At 34.0% G+C, this 20920-nt stretch overlaps 1 protein-coding gene across 1 annotated transcript; it reads left to right on the forward strand.

The window, feature by feature from the left end:
* Positions 1-11309: 11309 nt before the first annotated feature.
* On the forward strand, positions 11310-15276 carry LOC132055487 (plastidic ATP/ADP-transporter-like). Its single transcript, XM_059447339.1, has 5 exons — positions 11310-12196; positions 13227-13481; positions 13566-13709; positions 13798-14145; positions 14626-15276. The coding sequence occupies exons 1-5, from the start codon at positions 11444-11446 to the stop codon at positions 14992-14994; spliced, it is 1869 nt and encodes a 622-aa protein (XP_059303322.1). The 5' UTR covers positions 11310-11443; the 3' UTR covers positions 14995-15276.
* Positions 15277-20920: the final 5644 nt, after the last annotated feature.

The raw sequence follows: 20920 nt of genomic DNA on the forward strand, positions 1-20920 counted from the left end.
GTTACTCTTCTTGACATCTTAGATCGTGCCATAGAGCCAAGTCATAGGAAATGAGATTATTTGCGCTAACCTCTGATTTTAGCAGAGAAATGGCATCGACGGAAGAAAACGACTGGTGCTATTGGAAGCCATAAAGCATGAAGGTAAGTGACGGTATGAAAGATACAAGTCAGGTAAGAAATAGAAGTACGGCTGGAATACGAACAAAAGATCAAAGGGGAAAGTAAACGAGAAAGTGTAATAGGTGCAGTTTGAGCTGAGCCCGCAAGGTATGTTCATTATTTTTGTATTGTCAGTAATGTTGGGAGCCCTGTGAGGCTGTGATATGATATGATATGCGTATATATATGTTGGCCCTGTGAGGCATTGCTGGTATTTCTGTGTACAGGTTTTGAGATAGTAACAGTTACAGAGGAAACTCTGCCGAAATTTTTCTAGAACTAAAGGAAGAATAAGATATAAGTTTGTAATATGTCCTGGAAAGTCGTGTCAATAACAATGATAAGATTTGACTAAATCACGAGTACGGCCGACACCGAGAAAAGAATTGTGACGGGCACGAATGTATAGATAAGGCAGCCTGTGGAACGATAAGGATAAAGTAGATCGGAAAAGGGGTAAAAGGTTAAGAAATAGGAGTAAGAGACGGATACGACATAATACGAATATAACGAGAATGGTTATGAAGATGAGTAAAGCCCAGGGAGAAGGTGGCCAAAGTTATGATATGATCGATGTAGCTAGAATATAAAAGCAAGTGCGAAACAGAAAAGCGAGCTGGAGAGCGAATAAGGGAAGCTTGTCAAGTTTTGTATGGAAAGTTTGGAATACGGGTTATATAATAGTGGAAATGATAGCGAGTATGAGAAAGGAAAGCGTAGTTGAGAAAAATATTAGAAGGGAGCGGGATAATGGTGTAGTAATAAGCCATAATACGTGTAGTCAAGGATACGAGTACTGTAAATGATGGAACTACGAAGGACACAGTGATAGGAAGGACGAGGAACGAGGTAAAGTGAGGGCAGAAATCCAAGGACCAAAAGAGGGGTAAAATAGTAATTATGCCATGGGAGCGTTTCGAAATCCGTCAAGACTTTGACTTACTCCAGAATACGTGACAAAGGTGATGCGGTAGGGCGGACGCAGTTATACGAGTGTTAAAGCGTCGAATTTCACCGGAGTTTCAAAGTTAAGCGTCTTTGGGGTGAGAGCAATTTCATGATGGGTGACCCCCTGGGAAGTTTTTAAAAATTCTACAAATTCAGACGCAAGAAGGAAATGAGGAGTCAGAGTGATTTAAGGACAAATTAAGATTCTGCAGAGTGAGCAGAAACCTTAAGAGATCGCGCAGAACGGGGCGAATTAGACCGATAAAGAGGAAAAAGGTACATCGCAGCCTTAGAATTAGGGTGAATTGGAATGGTGGTTGGAGATATCTTGTAAGCAAGATAGTAGGGACTATATGTGTACACAAGTACGCACGGGATATCCTGCACATAGTTAGATCAGCAGATATATGTATTCTGATAATCCACGTGGCGGTAAATGGAAGGCATTAGTCGGACAGAGTAATGAGGTTCGAGTGGAAAAAGAATATATAAGGAGTGCAAATGACACAAGGCAAGTTGATGTTGTTTTCACTACAAGTTAAGCTTGGAAAGTGTTAATATGACGATACTTGGAAAGGAAAGAAAATGAGTAAATGAATGGCAAGGGAATTAAAATGTCGGAATAAAAGTACTGCTTAATTGAGATCGAAAATACGGATTTAGGGCAAGGTAACATTGGGCAATGGAATGAGTCCACCCCTAAAGGGGGGAAGCAAGAGATACAAGTGTAAGATGAAGACAAGTGACGCTACAATGTCCTGGATACGCATGCTTGGGGCCGCAGGTAAAGTTCCGTGCTGAGACAAGCTAGGGAGATCGAAAAGTCAGCAGTAAAGGAATAGAAGTCAAGGTAATAATCGAGATGGCACTGGGAATTAATTGTAAGTATCCGGAGTAACAGGATATTAGGGAATGGAGACTTGAAGAGGGAATACGACAAAAGAAAGTAACGAGTAGCTTACGGAGACATGATGAAATAGTACAAGTCAGGAGAAGGAACGATCGTGGCTAAGATTAAATAGATAATGTACCGTGCAAGGGCAGCCATGTTATCTACGAATAATTACACTTGGAGGTGAGACCAAGCAAATGCTTAACGAGAAAAGTTTAAAGTCGGTAACGACAATACGATGATAATACTACGGGTGCATTAAGGAAGGATGTTAGGATGGTTTGAGATAAATCACCGAGGTGGAACTAGGCGAGAACGAAAGGGGACACGCTTATGGTTGATAAAAGAGACTGCATGTTATGATAGTAAAGGGAACCCCCCCCCTCGAGATCCCTGAAACCCTATACGACTAGTTGAACATTCGAGGACGAATGTTCTAAAGGGGGGAAGGATGTTATACCTCGCGTTTTGTACGTCGGAATATTTTAAGTTGTTTGCGACGAGTTAAAGACAAGGCTATTTTTCCGACTTTGTTTTAGGACATAAGTTGCTTATGAATTTCATTGGATGGAAATGTTAAGAAAAATTTGGGGTTAAAAGTGGAATTATAAAAATTTACATTTCATGAAATATGGGACCAAAAATGAATTATGGAAAGATGAGCAATTCATGAAAACTTGGGGCCAAAAGTGAAAATTTGGAAATTTATTTTTTCATGAAAAATTGGCCATGTGGCCTTGCATGTGACATGTGGGCCATAGGCCACATGTATTATTAATACATGGTAATATAAGATGACAACTTAGTCATCTTTGCCAATTAATCTCCTAGAAATTTCAAGAAATGTGGAGAGAAATGAAGAGAAAAATAGAAGGAGAAAAACAGCCAAGAAGGGGCTGGCCGAACCAGCCCCATAGGAGTGATCAAAATTTTTTTTTTCTTCTAGCTTTCATATCAATTGGAAGGCCCTCGTTAACGTGGAAGAGTTGTTGGAACAAGAAAACCGCTCGTTGTTGCCATAGAGAAGACTAGCCGTGTGAAGAACTAGGTGGAAACAAGGTGAGGTTTAATCTTCTTTATATGTTTTATAGATGTTTATGCATGTTGTGATATGTAGAAACAAGTGAAACTCATGAAAATATGGAGTATTGTGTTGTGGCCGTGTGTAGTGTGTTGTGGCCGTGTGAGTATGGTGTTGTATAGGAATGGTGAAGTCATTGTATTTAGCATGTTTGTATGTCGTTGAAGTGTGTGGAAATGGATAAAAATCATGGAACTTGTGTGTGGAGGTGTTAGCCGAAAATGGATGGTTTTGTATGTTAAGGAATGAACAAATTTCATTTAGTACTTTAGTTGTCGTCGTCATGAATTCTAGGACGTAAAATGGAGTCTTAATGATTCAAGTAAAGGTTATGAACGTGTGGGCTGATTTGAAGGTTAATATGATCTTAAAATAGTTGCTTGAAATTATGGAAATAATGTTGTAAATGCATGGGTTATTGGTGTCATTGATGAATTTGGAAGAAAAGAATGCATTGTGTTGTTCTTGCCAAGTTTAGATAGTTTCGGGTGGAGTAGTACATTGTTGGAGTTATTTTGAATATTGTATGGATTGCTTGGAATGTTCTTGAATCATGTTTGAAGGGTTTTGGATTGTTATTTGAGTATGCGATCGTTGATATTAGTTGGATATATGTAACCGAATTGAATATATGTGAATGTCGCCGGATTGTGTAGAAAGGAATTATTAATGTTTGGATGCATTTTGAATCACTTATAGATATTGTTAGTATGGTTGTTGGCTTGGTTGTTGTTGATTGGCCGAGTTAAAAATCTCGGGGATGTTGTATGTATAGGGGAGATGCTGCCCAAATTTTTGTAGCCAAGAATTGGTTAAGATCGAATCCTTAAAACCTTATGATTAATATTTGGTAAATATGACCAAATGTAGATTTTGGACGAAACGGGACTTGAAGCTGGACGAGCGTAAAGGACGAATAAGGTATGTAAAGCTCTCCCATTTCTTCTCTTGGCATGTCTTAGATGTACTAGGCTCGAGTTTGAACTTTGGGGGCAACTCTACTCTTCGGAATCTACGTCTAGAAACGCCCCTTTTTCATTCAAAAGAATTGAATGGTTTATGGTGTGAATAGTTGGAAAGATTGCTTTAATCTCTAAAACTTGTGCAAATGAGACCCGATTACCTTAAAATACTCGTAGATGACGTTATGAAGTTTGATATGCGTAATTTACCTACGCCACCTCATTTGACCGAGGTGGGTCCACGTTGTCCGAGTTTTTCCTATTATTCCGTTTGAACTATTTTTGAAATAAATAAAAACTAAGGAGAGTTTTTAGCTACCTTTCTAATTTCTACAGAATAACTGTTATATGTATTTATTTGAGTTTGATGATCTACTTTGGAATTTGCAAATGCTCCAGAAAGATTATTCTGACATGAAATATTTCGACATCCGAAAGACTTATGCTCTGATTATTAAAGGTCCGCCGTGAGATCTGTTATCTGTGCTACGCCTTCGAGTCTCTGTAAAGTGTTGTATGTTATGTATTGCATATGGTTTTCTCACTACTCTGTTCGTGCAAGCTTAATACGTCTTTCACCGAGTCCCGGGCCGGGTACGAAATCGTGCACACTTCTCTGCATTGTTCACCGAGTCCCTCACTAGAGGGCCGGGTACGCTATACATGTATATATATATATGATGATGTGATGATGGAGATGGCGGTCAGGATGGCATACCGAGTCCCTTGCTAGCGGGGCCGGGTACGTTATTCACCGAGTCCCTCACTGAAGGGCCGGGTACGGTATGTATATATGTACATCTGCATGCATACATGACTATGATATGATTTTACTCACCGAGCCCCTCATTAGAGGGCCGGGTACGGTATATGTGTACGATAATATGATGATACGATTATGACATGATTTTTATTTACCGTTATATGTATATGTATGACAAATGTTTTTCAAAAGGCAAGTCTTATGATTTTTCCGTACTCTTTACTTCAGTATGATCCCGCTTACTATGTTTCATGCTTTACATACTCAGTACATATTCCGTACTGACCCCCCTTTCTTCGGGGGCTGCGTTTCATGCCGCGCAGGTACACCCAGACGAGTTGAAGATATTAGCAGAAGATGTCTAGCGGGATTGGCGAGCTCCATTTTCTCCGGAGTCCTGCCGGGTCTGAGCTTTATGATATGGATTCGTGTTCCGTGTTAGAGACTTTGCAGACAGTGTTGTGGGTATTAGATGTCGGTTATGTAGAAGGCTATGTAAGCCGGTATATTATTATGTGTCGTGTTATAAGTTTCATATGTTGCAAGATTTTATTTGATTTGAAGAAAAGCAAAAAAAAAAGCATATTATTCTTCGATGAAATTTTGTTATGTATAGTTGTATCACGATTTGAGGGCCGAGTGTGAGTATGACTACTATTATGTGAGTCCTTTTCCCAAGTTCTTACTTGGATTGGTGACACATGGCATGAGTTAAAACTAAAGGCTAAAATTTAATTAACTAAAGCAAGACCCTAACATGATTTAGATAATTAATAATTCAATATATTTACTTCCTTATAGCTTTAAAGAACTCCCAAATATTTTATATATATATGCTTCAAAATTTTTTGACAATATTCCACAATCATTGTAGCTAAATTATTTATTCTTATGCTTTTCTTTTTCTTTTATCGTTGAAAAAGGGTTGTTTCATGTTAATCAATTCAAAAGAACTTTCTCTTATTCTATAAAAAATTGAAAAAAATCATTATCAATCTCTTATAAATCTGACTTCATATTCGAAAGTATGTTCTTGATTTTTGCTCTAAATATCTCATTTTGACATCACGCGCAATAAAAAGTCTTAATTAATATATAGGTTGTATATCGATGGTAAAAAAAAAATAAAAAATCTAAAGGTAGCTTTCTGCCACCAAAAGAAATAAGAGATGTTCTCAAAATTGATTAGCTTGAAATATCCAAGTTCAATGATAAAAAAAGAGAGTTGGCAAAAATAAATTGTAAATATAAAACGTTAAACTTTGGAGGGGTTAATTCCTGCGGGATAATTTGTTATTAGTAGAATATTAATTATTGTATCCTTAATTTACCAAATATTTTGAGAGAAATATAGGGAAATATTTATTACTTTAATTGTGGTTAAGACCCATGGGCTAGTTAATTTAATCTAGACCATTTATTTTAAAATAAAGCACATGTCACCTATCCAAATAAAAACTTGGGGAAAATGGAGAGAAGAGAAATGGAGAGGAGCCAGATCCATTGTAAAGGTTCATAGTGAATTGATTATTAGAAATGTTTATTGAACCTCTTTCTGTATTTAGAGTCTTATTTGCAAGACAAGAAAAGGTTTAAAGATAGAAAAAACAAGAGAAAGATAAGCTCACATTCCAATAATTTAATCAGAATAGCCAAAGCCATCTATGATATTATATGAAACTACCGCTCTAACAGTTTTAGAAAAAGATTCAGCAGGAAACAAAGTCAAGTCCTTGCCATTTTATTAGTAACTGTTAATGTTACAACATTATTCCTCTTTCCTTTTGGTCTGTTGAAAAATTGACATTTAAAACTCTTTAATTCAGCATATCCATTGCCTTCTACATGGGAATCAATACAAAATATTAAAGACCATAAGATATTATCAGCTTCTGATAATATGAGATATAAGAAATGAGTGTTAAAGAATTGACAATACTGTTACCTCTCCAAGTCCAAAGTCTATACGTGTTTTACTATTTTGATTCATGTCTCGTAAAATCAAATATACTACGATTTCCAATGGCCAGGTGGAATAGTAGTAGTACAGTAAAACTGCGCTAACAAATCTCCCATTGAAATTCATCCCAACTCTTTTGGATTTCGTATTTGTCAGGAACGTTGTTCCCATATGTCTAATTAATTAGGTACCAAAAGAAAAGTTTATTTGTTACACTGTTCTTGCACGTGCTAATGTTGGGACACGTACAATTTAGGAGAAAATGAGTCGATATATTTCTTTATAATTTAAATAGAAAAAATAATTCTATTTTAAAATTATTTGTTATTTTAAAAGTCTTTAAACATACACATGGATTCAAGATTCACCGACTAGAAGAAGGAAAATAAATAAAGATTCATCAAGAGGAAAAAAGTCTTCCTTACAACTTACAGACCTTTCATGTGAGTTGCTTTTGATTCTCAAAGAGTCAAAGGATTATGCCATAAAGTTCGCGCACCAAAATATATGAATGTCCATTTGTTGTGACTGTTTGTTTACCTACAAATCCACAAATTTTAAAAATGGTTCAGAACAACTCAAGCTAGGTTGGTTAAAAAATAACGCTAGAATTTGTCTTTTTGGTTTATCTAACCATTTTTTTATACATACAATATTCAAAATTGATTGATTAGACAAATTTGAATTCGTATCAAGTAGGCCACTAAGGGAAAAAGAGTTCTCTGCCAAGTAGTTCTCCATTTTAAAATTTAAGCACGAGACTTCTAGTACATCATGAAGGAATTTCATCTATCCAATCATATTTTTGAATGGTTTTCCCTAACTTATACTTCATCTCCCTACGGTTAGTCGATCTTACTTAGCCTCTTAATTTAATAACTGTAAATTAAGTTTATTAATTTGACATAAACACTCTTAATTCAGATGATATGACTCATGAGTTGGTGTGGCCGTATTAAAAGGCAATGGTTGCTAGGCTGCTATCTATATTTGATGGAATCCGCGACTTTGTATATAACAAAAAAAAAAAAAAAAATACATAAGTAATTTTCACACACTAATTTAGTGCGTGAAAGGACCAAACTGCAAAATAATAGTTTGGCCATCACTTATAAAATTAATGCGTGAATAGTTCACAGAATGGCACCTACGGTAGCAATAGCATAAAGTACTCTTTATCCAAAAAGAGGTCAATTAGTTATTTGACCAAAGAGTTTTTTGCCATTGCATAGTTACTATGTACAAGTTGCTAAATTTGGCAATACCGGAAATAATTTCCTCTAGCCTATTCGTCAACCATTGCTGCACGCGTCATAACCTAATTATATTTAATTAATCTTAATATTAAATAGACTAATTTTACTCAATAGCTTACCATTTTGGGTTTGGAAAATAATATTTCAAATGAGTAACTTTTAATTATGAAGAACTATTATAGAGAAATGAATAAATCTCATCTTAAGCCCTAATATTATCAAATAAGAAGATAATAACTTATTTAATTTTTGCATGAAATGAAAAAAAAAACTTTGAATTAACATTTCGGATGGTTTTCAAAACTTTGAAATATCATATAACCTATAAACTATATTATCATTCGAAGTTGTTACTTTTTAATTTTCAAACTAACTACCAGGGACTAATCTTTTAAGTTTTAATTTTTAACATTTTTTTGGTGTGTGTGTGTAGCGCTTCATACTTTAAATATGTCGTGATCATTTTGTTACTTGTGTAGTTATTAGTACTGAAACTTTATCTCAACTCGTCTATTTTTTAGGCCTGGTAATTAGTTTGAAAATTAAAAAGTAACAACTTCGAATGATAATATAGTTTATAGGTTATATGATATTTCAAAGTTTTGAAAACCACCCGAAATGTTAATTCAAAGTTTTTTTTTTTCATTTCATGCAAAAATTAAATAAGTTATTATCTTCTTATTTGATAATATTAGGGCTTAAGATGAGATTTATTTATTTCTCTATAATAGTTATTCATAATTAAAAGTTACTACTTTTTAACATTTGAAATATTATTTTCCAAACTTAAAATGGTAAGCTATTGAGTAAAAATTAGTCTATTTAATATTAAGATTAATTAAATATAAATAGGTTATGAAGGAAGGAAATTATTTCCGTATTTAAAATTTGTTACATAAGTAATCAGCAATAAGAAAAACTCTTTTATCAAATAACTAATTGAATTTTTCGATAAAGAAAAGACTTTATGCGCATTGCATTGCAAGGTGCCAGGATATTCAAAGAAAACTACTTATATATACATATATATAGTTCAACTTTTTTTTTTACTAATGCGATTCATATTTGATGCCTATTAGACATGTCTGACCAATATATGTTCAACCAATACTTTATTCAAAGGACAGCAAATAAATAAACGTGTTCATTTCGTTCAAATTCTACCGCTGATGAGAGTCTTTTTGCAATATAGCTTGTACCCTTTATTAAAATTTCTTTTTATTTGGGTTCCCACTATTCCTAACTTATTCGGCCAGACATAAATACTCTATTTTGTTGGGACAGCCTATTTCTCAAGCGATTGAAATGTCTTTTGTTTGGACAGCCTAGTTTTAATTCACACGATTAAATTGCCGTGTAGATTAAATATTCTTAACATTAATGTAAGTCCTTAATTCAAACAAAAGGAAGCGAAAATAAATTTAAAGAACAATTACTGTTACGAAGGAATAACCCGTGATAAGGTCAGAAGTATCACTAAGGATATTCAAAGTTTAATATATATATATAAAGTAATTTTTTAATCTATATATAAAATATAATAATCCTTCCATCCCAAATTGTTTGACACTTTTCGTTTATCGAGAATCAACTTTTTTAATTTTGACTGTGTGTTTGAATATATAATCTTTAAATTTTTCAAAATAAAATTTACATATTTGAAAACTACATAAAAAGTACTATAAGTTATCATAATTAATAATTTAAAACATTTAAAAGACATATGAAAAAAAGAAATCTTCATTAAAAAGAAGTGATATATATTGGAAAAGATATATATATATATATATATATTTAATGTAATGTTTTGAGACTACGAGCGATGGACTAGATTCAAGACAACAAGACGTGAGCCACAAAGCTTTTGTGAAACGTGAACTTGTTGTGAAGATCCAACTTGATTTTGATTTTTCAATCCTAGGAAGAGTCTGAAATTGAGTTGGCTACCTCAAATCTTATGTACTTGTCATTTTAGACTAGTAACTAGTAATACTAGTAAAATTGGAAAATTTCTTTCTTGATTTCTATACCGACCAAAATGTTTTGAACAATTATATTTAATAAAAGTAACAACTAAATAAAATCGAAGGGAGCAATAAAAAGAATTTGGTTTGTTGTATCTATTTAATTGCCCTGGAAACTAATCCTATGAAGTTAATTCAGGTTCCTTGCTTTTAAGATGATGTAATCTTATCCCTAAAGCTGATAAGGTGTGATCAATCCCTGGTAAGTCGGGATTGTCAACCTGATTGCTCGTTTCTCGCAAAATTATTGGACCAATTTGCCTGCTAATAAAAAGGAGAAATTAATCTCTCTTTTTTTTTTTTTTTTTTTTTTAAAAAAAAACATTGGGGTCTAAATGGGAAAAAAGTAGACAACCACTAATTATCCTCTTGGGGTTGACTAAGAAGGAAAAATAATTAGTCATTCTAAAATATTATTTTACATCAGCTGTATTTAAAGAAATTTAATAGAATGTTTAACGAAAACTGGTCAGAAGTGATATGAAAATTCTAAAAGATTCGATTATACTAATTCTAGAAGTGTTCGCTTATGACCAGAAAAATAAAATTAATTAAAGAAAAAAATGGATTTTGGTGCGTGTTCACCAACGACTGCGAATGGGACATTTACTTCCAAAGGCTTAGATTGCTGTTTACAAAAAGTGCACGTCCCTCATTTTGATCATTGTTGACACTTGAGGGGTCACCTTTGAATGAGCTCATAGTTTCTGTTGACGTGATTCTTTTCTCTTTTATAAAACGTGAATTTGGGAGAAAATGATCTCTTATGGTCTCATGAACACATAACGAATTAACATTTTCAGATTATTTTATTGTATGTAAAATTGAAAGATCTTTTATGTGTAAAGGTTAATATCTCTTATAAAAACATAAAACTAAAAACAAGTTTATAAAGAGCTACAAATGTAAATTTTCTTTAAAAAAAAAAAAATCAAATTTTCTGCCGCCACCCAATCGTTTTTTTCTTTTTGGAGGAAATGTTAGATTCAATAAATCAAATATTAGATTTCTTCTACAATTAAACACCTAATTTTGTAGAACTAAATTAAGAACCAACAATTTTAGCACTAATTCCAAATTGAAGAGTTGTTGAGTGCATGTGCACAACTTGTCACAGAGAATTTACCCCACATTCAACGTTTTTCTTAATACAATTATAAAGCAAATTATGCACTAAATTTTCATTTTTTGTCCTTTTTCAGTTTCATTCAAGGGTTTTAGTTCTTGATGACACATTTATAAACAGATTGTTGTATCTCTTTCTTCTCGAAAGCTTTTTCTCCAAAAAAAAAAAAAAAAAACCATCTGCATCGCCAACCTTATCTCTCTCTCTCATGTTTACCTCTTAAAAAAGCTCAAATATTTACATTTCTTGAACTTGTAGAGATAGAGAAAAATGGAAGCTTTACAAACAAGAGGCCTTCTTTCTCTGCCTTCAAAACCCAAAACCAGGGCATTTTACCCATTACCTCAAGGGTCTTTAAGGCATAGATTTAATTCCATTAATTCTCTAAAACCTAAACCCCTTGAAGGGTTATCTTTATCTCTATCTTCTAATGGGTTCCAAAAATTTAAGCCACAATTGGTTGGTCAAAAAAACAAACTTTTCCCAGCTTGTAGTGCTGCTGCTACTGATGGTGAACAAATTTTTGCAGAAAATGAGTCACCAAAGTTTATGGGAATTGAAATTGTGACCCTCAAGAAAATTATTCCACTTGGGGCTATGTTCTTTTGTATTCTCTTTAATTATACAATCCTTAGGGACACAAAGGATGTATTGGTTGTAACAGCAAAAGGGTCAAGTGCTGAAATTATACCTTTCTTGAAAACATGGGTGAATTTGCCTATGGCTGTAGGGTTCATGCTGTTGTATACAAAGTTGGCTAATGTTTTGTCAAAACAGGCTCTTTTTTATACTGTTATACTTCCCTTTATTGCTTTCTTTGGGGCATTTGGGTTTGTTTTGTATCCCCTAAGCAATTATTTTCACCCTACAGCTCTTGCTGATCAACTTTTGAATATTTTGGGTCCAAGGTTCCTTGGGCCAATAGCTATTTTAAGGATCTGGAGTTTCTGTTTGTTCTATGTCATGGCTGAACTTTGGGGAAGTGTGGTGATTTCAGTGCTTTTTTGGGGTTTTGCTAATCAGGTAAATATATGATCACTCTCATCCTTTTTTTTAGATCCTTTTAAGAACTGATTTACTATTTTGATTTAGGTGGCATATCTTAGTATATTCCATTTAAATCCTGTTTGTTAGATTCCTAATGTCTTCTTTACTCTAGGATGGTTCATTTGTTCACTGATAAGTGGTAATCATTTCATAGGTTATGTAATTATTTTATTGGTTAGTCCATGTTGTCAGATTCTTGTATTAATTTAAGGAGTAGAACATAGTATTTGGAATTTTCAGCTCTTTGTTTGGAATTTTCAGCTCTTTGTTTATTATTTAAATGGATTCCTTAAACTGCTACACTTTAGGGTGATATGAACAGGTTAATGTTAGATTACTTTTGGGATTAGATGGTAGTCAAGAAGTGGATTCAGGATTTAAATTCTACGGGTTCAACCTTTAATGTTCTTTGCATGAACCCATTATATTTTAAAAGTTATGGTTCCTATTTACGTTCTGTTGCAATTTTAGTGGATTTTTACACATAATATTACGCGTCGAAAGTACTGGGTTCAGATGAACCCCATACCATAATGGTGGATCCACCCCTAGACGTTACAACTATCCTCCTTCATCGTTCTTTTTTATGCTATCTGTTCACTGGAGAGTTCAGAGGATCTAGCTTGATAGACTAGAAAAATTATGTCATATAAATTTGAACAGACGGAGTAGTACACTAATAAAGAGTAAATATTGGAATAAGTTGCATCACATTTTTGGGAATAAGGTGGGAGACTGTCCCGTTTATACTGCAGTTCTGCTCATAAATTACTAATACGTTGGTTTTCGTCATTGTTTTACATGTCTATATTTTATCTTTTCATTGTATCCAGTTATAAAAATTCACAAAGGTTTCGGTCTATCACCTGCTCTTTCCTTTTCCATGTGTTTGAAGGGCCAGTTGTGAACTTGGTCAAATCATCTAGACATCTTCATTATCGGTGGTTGAGCTTTATTTTGGGAGAAAACTGTTTTTAAGTTGCCTTTAAATTTTTTTATTTTGTAGATTACTACAGTTGATGAGGCTAAAAGATTCTATCCTTTGTTTGGACTTGGAGCAAATGTTGCTCTTATTTTCTCTGGGCGCACAGTGAAGTACTTCTCGAATTTGAGACAATCATTGGGTCCTGGAGTTGATGGTTGGGCCGTCTCCTTGAAAGCAATGATGAGCATTGTAGTGGGGATGGGTGCTGCAATCTGTTTCATTTACTGGTGGGTGAATCACAATGTTCCTCTACCGACCCGTAGCAAGAAGAAGAAGGTAAACAGCCATGAGGAGCTATTAAATGATCACGTTAGCTGTGTTTATTAGTATCATTTTCTGACTGAAAATGTATTTTTGCAGGAGAAGCCTAACCTGGGTACGATGGAGAGCTTGAAAATTTTGGCCTCTTCAAAATATATCAGGGATCTTGCAACATTAGTCGTAGCATATGGTATTAGTATCAACCTTGTTGAGGTTACATGGAAATCTAAGCTCAAAGCTCAGGTAAGTTATTACTAGGTGTTATGCGTTTTTATATGTAAACCCTAGTTTGTCTCTAATTTTCACACTCTGCCCTTTGCTAACTCTGCAGTTCCCTAGCCCAAATGAATACTCTTCCTTCATGGGCGACTTTTCTACTGCTACTGGGATAGCAACTTTCACGATGATGCTGTTAAGCCAGTGGATCTTTGACAAATATGGTTGGGGAACAGCGGCTAAGATAACACCGACGGTCTTGCTTCTTACTGGAGTTGGATTCTTCTCCCTGATTTTGTTTGGTGCCCCTCTAGCTCCTACTCTTGCAAAGTTCGGAATGACTCCTCTTCTAGCAGCTGTCTATGTAGGTGCAATGCAAAACATTTTCAGTAAGAGTGCAAAGTACAGCTTGTTTGATCCTTGCAAAGAAATGGCCTACATTCCTTTGGATGAAGACACCAAGGTATACTAATTTACTCCTGTCTTAAAATTGTATTGAATCAGTGCTCTATGGGTTGGTTAACTATCATTTAAAAATGGATCAAATATGCATATTATCCACTAAAAAATGGATATCTAGATGGATAATATGTTATCCAAATTATAATACCCATTTGTTTGCTTGTTATTGTTCATGATTTCTTACTTTTTTGGAGTCTAAGCTTATTTTGGCTTTTAACTTATGTTCTCACCTGGCTATTCCTGAAACCATCCATATTATCCAGTCGGTTAACCCATTCTTTATTCGTGTTAAATATGGGCGGGTCGTATATATATCCGTTTTTGTTTAACCCGTTTTGACCCGCCCGTTTGCCGCTTCTAATATTGGTTATATGACTGACAAATACCTCTGTACGGACTTTTCTAACTGGAAAACAGAGATGTTACTTAACATCCAATTGTTTCCTGAGATTTAAGCTTGGTTATTTTCTTGTAATAACAGGTTAAAGGGAAGGCAGCAATTGATGTTGTCTGCAATCCATTGGGAAAGTCTGGAGGAGCCTTAATACAGCAATTCATGATTTTGACCTTTGGTTCCCTTGCCAATTCAACTCCTTACCTTGGAGGTGTGCTCCTAGTAATTGTCCTTGCATGGTTGGGAGCAGCCAGGTCTTTAGATGGCCAATTTACTGCATTGCGTCGTGAGGAAGAGATCGAGAAGGAAATGGAGAGAGCAGCGGTGAAGATCCCTGTTGTGTCACAAGATGAAAGTGGAAATGGTTCTCTTACAAGTGACTCGTCATCACTGAATCCCACGGGAGGTGACTCAGCCAGTGCTTCATCTGAGCCCTCCTCCCCAAGGAATGTATAATATCATTGTTGGATATCACCTGCAAAGCAGGAGGAATATGAAAAGAAGAATAGGTGATGCGTGTTGGTCTTAATTTCAACAATTGAATGAAGTTTCCAAGGATTTCTTGGTCGTAGGAATTTATTTTTAATCAGATAGAAATAAATACAAATAGAAGAAAGAATGTCGCTGACTTGACAGCCCTTAGATGTTGTAAGCATATTGGAGTAGTTGTAACCAATTCAGCTTTATAGCTCGCTTGAGTACGTTGGTTACATGATATGAAAATGCTATTAGCTGAAACTTGTTGATATAAGATGCTTTGTGTCTCCAGAAAATTAGTTTGTCTGGGAGTGCTTCAATTTCACTCAAGAATTTGTACTGGAAAAGAACCTTTGACTGATTTTGTAGGAGATTATGTTTGACATGGATTAGTTATAACCATCTTAATTATCTTTTAAAAGCTATTTAAAATGTGTCCTGGCATTCATGTTGTAGCAGCTTGAAACACTTTCTCCTGTCCTGGCATTTATGTTGTAGCAGCTTGGAACTAGAATACCAGATACAAAATAAGTTCATGTTGGGAAGAGAAATCACCAAAAGTCCAAAATAATGCAAGATATAGTTGTAGTGGCACACACAAGTCGGAATTTTATTTTTTTTCCAATCTATTTGAATAAGAGTAAAGAAATTTTAGTGCAAACTGACGTGGGCGACAAATACAATATGCAACAAAATAATTTTGGACAGACAAACAATCACACACAAGAAGCACCAAGATTTTAAGTGGAAACCTCTTCGAATAACAGAACCTTCAGTCCAACAAAAGGTTCTACTATATCAAAAGAAAGCCACAAAAGTCTTCTAAAATGCGTGTAAATGGTCAAAATATCAACGCCAAATAAAGGGAAATTATAGTAACAAAAACAACAACTGAACAGGTGAAGAATGAGAAAGATTTACAAAAACTAGCTAGTTTTCATGATCCGAACAACGGTTACATAGAGCTATTTAGACCTCAAACATAACATTTACCGTTCAGAACATAGAACGAAAGGTAAGACCCAGCTTTAGGGGTGTACAAAGTAAACCGACAAACCGCACCAAACCGATAAACCGAGAAACCGAGAAAAAAATCCGACTAGTGGTGGTGTACAAAGTAAACCGACAAACCGCACCAAACCGATAAACCGAGAAACCGAGAAAAAAACCCGACTAGTGGTTTGGTTTGACTTGGTTTGGTGTTGGAAAAAGAACTCCTAATTGGTTTGGTTTGATTTTAACTAAAAAAAGTCAACGAACCAAACCAACCCGACATTACATGTATTCAATTTTTAAAATATTTTATACATAAAAATATTTATTTGTAAAGTAATTTATAAATATTTCTTAAATTTTTCGTAATTTTTTATCTATTATCATATTATTCAAGCTTGAACTTAGAATTTTGAAATAAGTTTTATATCCTATGGATGTTAGTAACTCAAATAAAGTCCAAACCAAAACCAACTCAACACTAATCCTAACAAAAGAAATTCAATTTACCACTAGAAATGACAATAATGTTGGATATCTATTCTTTAATTTTGCATAATTGATTTAGAGAATAAAAATACATAACTTAAGTTTTTTTTCTTTGTCATATAATTAATACTTATTTTAGCATGACTTAGTATTTTTAGATTATGGTCATTTTCTTTTATGGCTTGTTAATTAGCAATATTTATTTTAACCGACTATATCAGCTTTTGTTGAATATTTTAATACAATGTCATCACTCTTCTCACATTTTGTGTTATTTTCTTAAGAAACACATTAATTATATAATTGTATCTTACTAGGACTAAAGAAATATTTAAAGTAAAAGTTATATGTTTTGTATCAAGACTACTCCGGAAAAACAATCAAAAAATCGAAAAACCGAACAAACGTTGAAAAACTTAATTTTATTGGTTTGGTTTTGGTGTATAAATTTTAAAACCCGATTTAATTGGTTTGGTTTGGTGTTTAAAAAATCCGAACCAACCCTATCTACGTGACACTTTCCCTAAAATTTTAATAATTATTTTTCAGCTCAATCCGACTATTAACGAACCAAAAAGTTCAATTTGAAGAGAGTGTCCAGTGAAATATCTTCAGTAGAGTAATCTCTTTATCTTTTCCAATACTTTTTTAAACAAGCACTATATTAAAAAAATTAGCACTTTTGGCCTCCCTAAAATTTGGCCAAACAAGCTATAAATCACGCCAGGCCTAACTTATGTCTTTTCTGTGATTTAAACATGTGCGGTTCATATACAGAAGTAGGTCTCGTATGAAAAGAATTATTCAACGTAAGAGGTCATGTCATCTTCAAAACGTTCCGTACAAATTGGAATCATCGCGTAATCCTAAATGAGGCAGAGCGTCCGTCGTACTGTTTAATCAATTATCTATTCACTCTTCATAGCTCACAAATTTCTCCTATCACCCTAATTATCATGTGCAATATGGTTGATAAAATCAACCAACGATAACATGATTCTGCCAAATTCGCTCCATTTTGGACGGGCTAATGATCCACTTATTTGATAATTCAGTCTATTATGACCCATTCAGTTTAGCTCATTTAAATGTTGAGCCTAGACCAAATTGACGACGAGAAAAATTGATATATTATATGTATCCATAATAAAAGAAGAAAAAAAGATTTGTTAGTTCAGTTTGGTAATTAATCAAAACATACATTAAAACTTGGTAATGATTGAGCGGATTGGACTATCACCTAGTAATATTTACCTCATCTTGAACCAACTCATCCGATGAGCTCAAGTAACCTTTGAGCGGCTAGGTGCACAAATACTCGATTTAGGAATCGCTATTTAAGTTATGCCCTAGGTTTATAAATGTTTGCAAGTCCACCTAATTCGGAACAATCAAACATACAGTGTCTGAACTTTGAACTTCGGCTATATGTGGCTGAAGTTTAGGTATTTATGCTTGAAGTTCAGGTAAATTAGCTTTTGACCAAAAACTAAAATTTGTTATTTGAATTTCAACAATCCAACACATAATTCAACGCCCAAATGAGCTCAAATTTGAGACATAAGTTCCAAATATTAAAAAACAACAAACCCTTATCATTAACTTGTCAAAACAAGAACAAATCAAAAAATCCATTTTGCAACAATGATGATATTTTAATGTTTTTAAGCTTTTCCAACAACATTAAAGAATATCTAACAACTTCAACAATGAGTATTGATTAAATAATATTAAAGAATTAAGTACAAGTTAAATAGCAGTATCCAAATAGGATATCCGCTATGAAAGTTTTACCTTTGAGCAAATTAATAGTAACTCATATATTTATTAATTTAACCACTTGACCTGCCAAAATTCAATCCTAACCCTTTTAGCATCCATACTCGGTAGTTCCAATTGTTGCCTACTTGCTGCATTAGTCTTCCCATCACTTAGTAATAAAATCCAAATTTCCAGCAAGCAAAAGAGAAAAGAAACAAGTTTAGACCCCAAGTGTGTTGCCGTGTGGGGGATAGCAATTGATTATTCATGGGAGGAGGTGAAAAAGAAGGAAGACAAGTAAAATTAATGCAAATATTCCGTTGTGTATATAGTGACATATCATGGCTTCTTCTCTGCTGTATAGAGAACAAAATTCATAATAATCTCCACATGAGAAAGGAAAATGACTTGAACCAATCATTTGTCTTCAATACTCCCGGCCTTTTATCCCTTTTTCCATCCCTCTTCCTACAGCACTCATCACCCATGTTGAAAGCACTAACAGTCATGAACAATTCTTTCCAAATCCATCCAAATTAATTCTGGAACAAAGGCGAATTCGAGAAGAGGGTTGTTCAGGTGGTAAGCGCTCTCCACCTTCAACTCTAAGATTGTGGATTCAAATCATCAAGGAATCAAGGAGAGAGCTCATGAGGAGGGGCTAAAAAAAGGGGGAAAAGGACTAATTCAATATTGAATCCGATCCCTAAAAACAAAAGAAAAACTCAATATTTAAACTTTATGAATTCAATTTTCATCCTTAAGCCGACAGTCTATCGGAAACAGCCTCACTACATGTACAAGGTAGTCGTAAGGGACCAAGATATGCTTACCCACTATCCTCTTCAGACTTCACTTGTACGTAGGATTACCCTGAGTATGTTGTTGAATTCAACAGTTAGGGTTCTTAACTCTGAATTTACCGTAATTCTTTTGAAATTAAGAGTTTATAATATAATATCTAACAAATTTAGAATTTCATACATGTATAGGTTATGTGTCTATAGCATTGGATTCAGCAGAATCCATAGCATATAAACTCCATACGCCACTGTCTGAGAGTATTCTTGTCACTACTAATAAAAACAATGTTGTCAACATTATGTGGTGGTGTCACCCGTAAAAAAATTTTACCCACTAAAGGTAAATAACCTCACGTAACAACAAGAAAGGCAAAAAAAATCTTTGGCCAGAAATTTTCTTCATCTATATGAATGACTTACTAGTAATTAGTACTTAGAATTTTTGACCAAAATAATTCATTATTTAAATGAATTAACGAAATATTACATTAGTATAAACGTATTTTCTAGTAACATATTAGACATTATTTTATTCAAAAAATCCAACGGACAAATCTAACGGCTGACGGAGCAAATGGATATATAAAACGTTACTGTCATTAATGTTTTTATAATTCGTTACTGTGAGTTACGTATTAAGGCTAATACGTTACTAACAGTAACGACTTATACGGGACTTTATTATGTCTTCACTTTTTGATGTCACTAATATGTGTTTCCTAATACATCTGCGATAATCAAGTATGAATCTACATTTACGTACCTTTTAATATTTCTTTCCCTTTGAGGCTGTGACTTTATTATGTCTCTCAGCCTTTTCTCTCTGTTTTAACACTTCATTCATATTGAAAGGCTACTAGAAATTCTATTATTCAGGTATAACTTGGCAGTGGCCAGTGGCAGATGCAACATGTAAGCACCGGATTTATCTGAACCCAATACTTTTAACGTGGAGTATATATTTATGTATAAAATTCTATTAAAATTGCATTAAATAGGTATGAACCAATGTTTTAATAGTACAACGGGTTTAACATTAAGAACTTTAAATATTGAACCCATAAATTTATATCCTGAATCCAGCAAATCTTATGGCTTACTATATGATTTTTTGCTCTTATTCCCAGTTCTATCATATATGATCAGGTAACACTACTAGAAAGTAGAATTTTTGAGGGACTTTTCATAAAAAAATATATCAGAATCGTACTCATAGTAATTGTTTCCGATGGACGTTCAACGAAAACGTCATCTGATGTTCTAATTAATTTAGTCATTATGAATTCAATTTTCATCCTTTATGAATTCAATTTTCATCCTTGAGCCGACAATCTATCGGAAATAACCTCACTACATGTACAAGATAGTGGTAAGGGATCAAGGTCTGCTTACCTACTATCCTCTCCGGACTTTGCTTGTACATAGGATTACCCGGAGTATGTTGTTGAATTCAACACTTATGGTTCTTAACTCTAAATTAACCGTAACACTTTTGAAATTATGAGCTTATAATATAATATCTAACAAATTTAGAATTTCATACGTGTATACGTTATGCGTCTACAACATTGGATTCAGTAGAATCCATAGCATATAAACGAGTCCGCAATTTTTTTAACCCAAAAAGTGTCCAAAGGCACCAAAATACCACTCCAAAAAAAAAAAAAACCAAACTACCTTTTGCGCACAAATTTAGTGCGCAATAGGACCAAAGTGTAAATTTACACTTTGGCCCTATTCCGCACTAATTTTGTGCGCAATAGGGGTTTACTAAAAACCCCCCTCGTCTTCTTTCCCACCCGACAACCCCAAAAAAAAAAAAAAAAAAAAAAGACTTTCCAAGTCGTTTTCTAGTGGTC

This window comes from Lycium ferocissimum, chromosome 5 (assembly GCF_029784015.1).
Source record: "Lycium ferocissimum isolate CSIRO_LF1 chromosome 5, AGI_CSIRO_Lferr_CH_V1, whole genome shotgun sequence".
NCBI lineage: Eukaryota > Viridiplantae > Streptophyta > Magnoliopsida > Solanales > Solanaceae > Lycium > Lycium ferocissimum.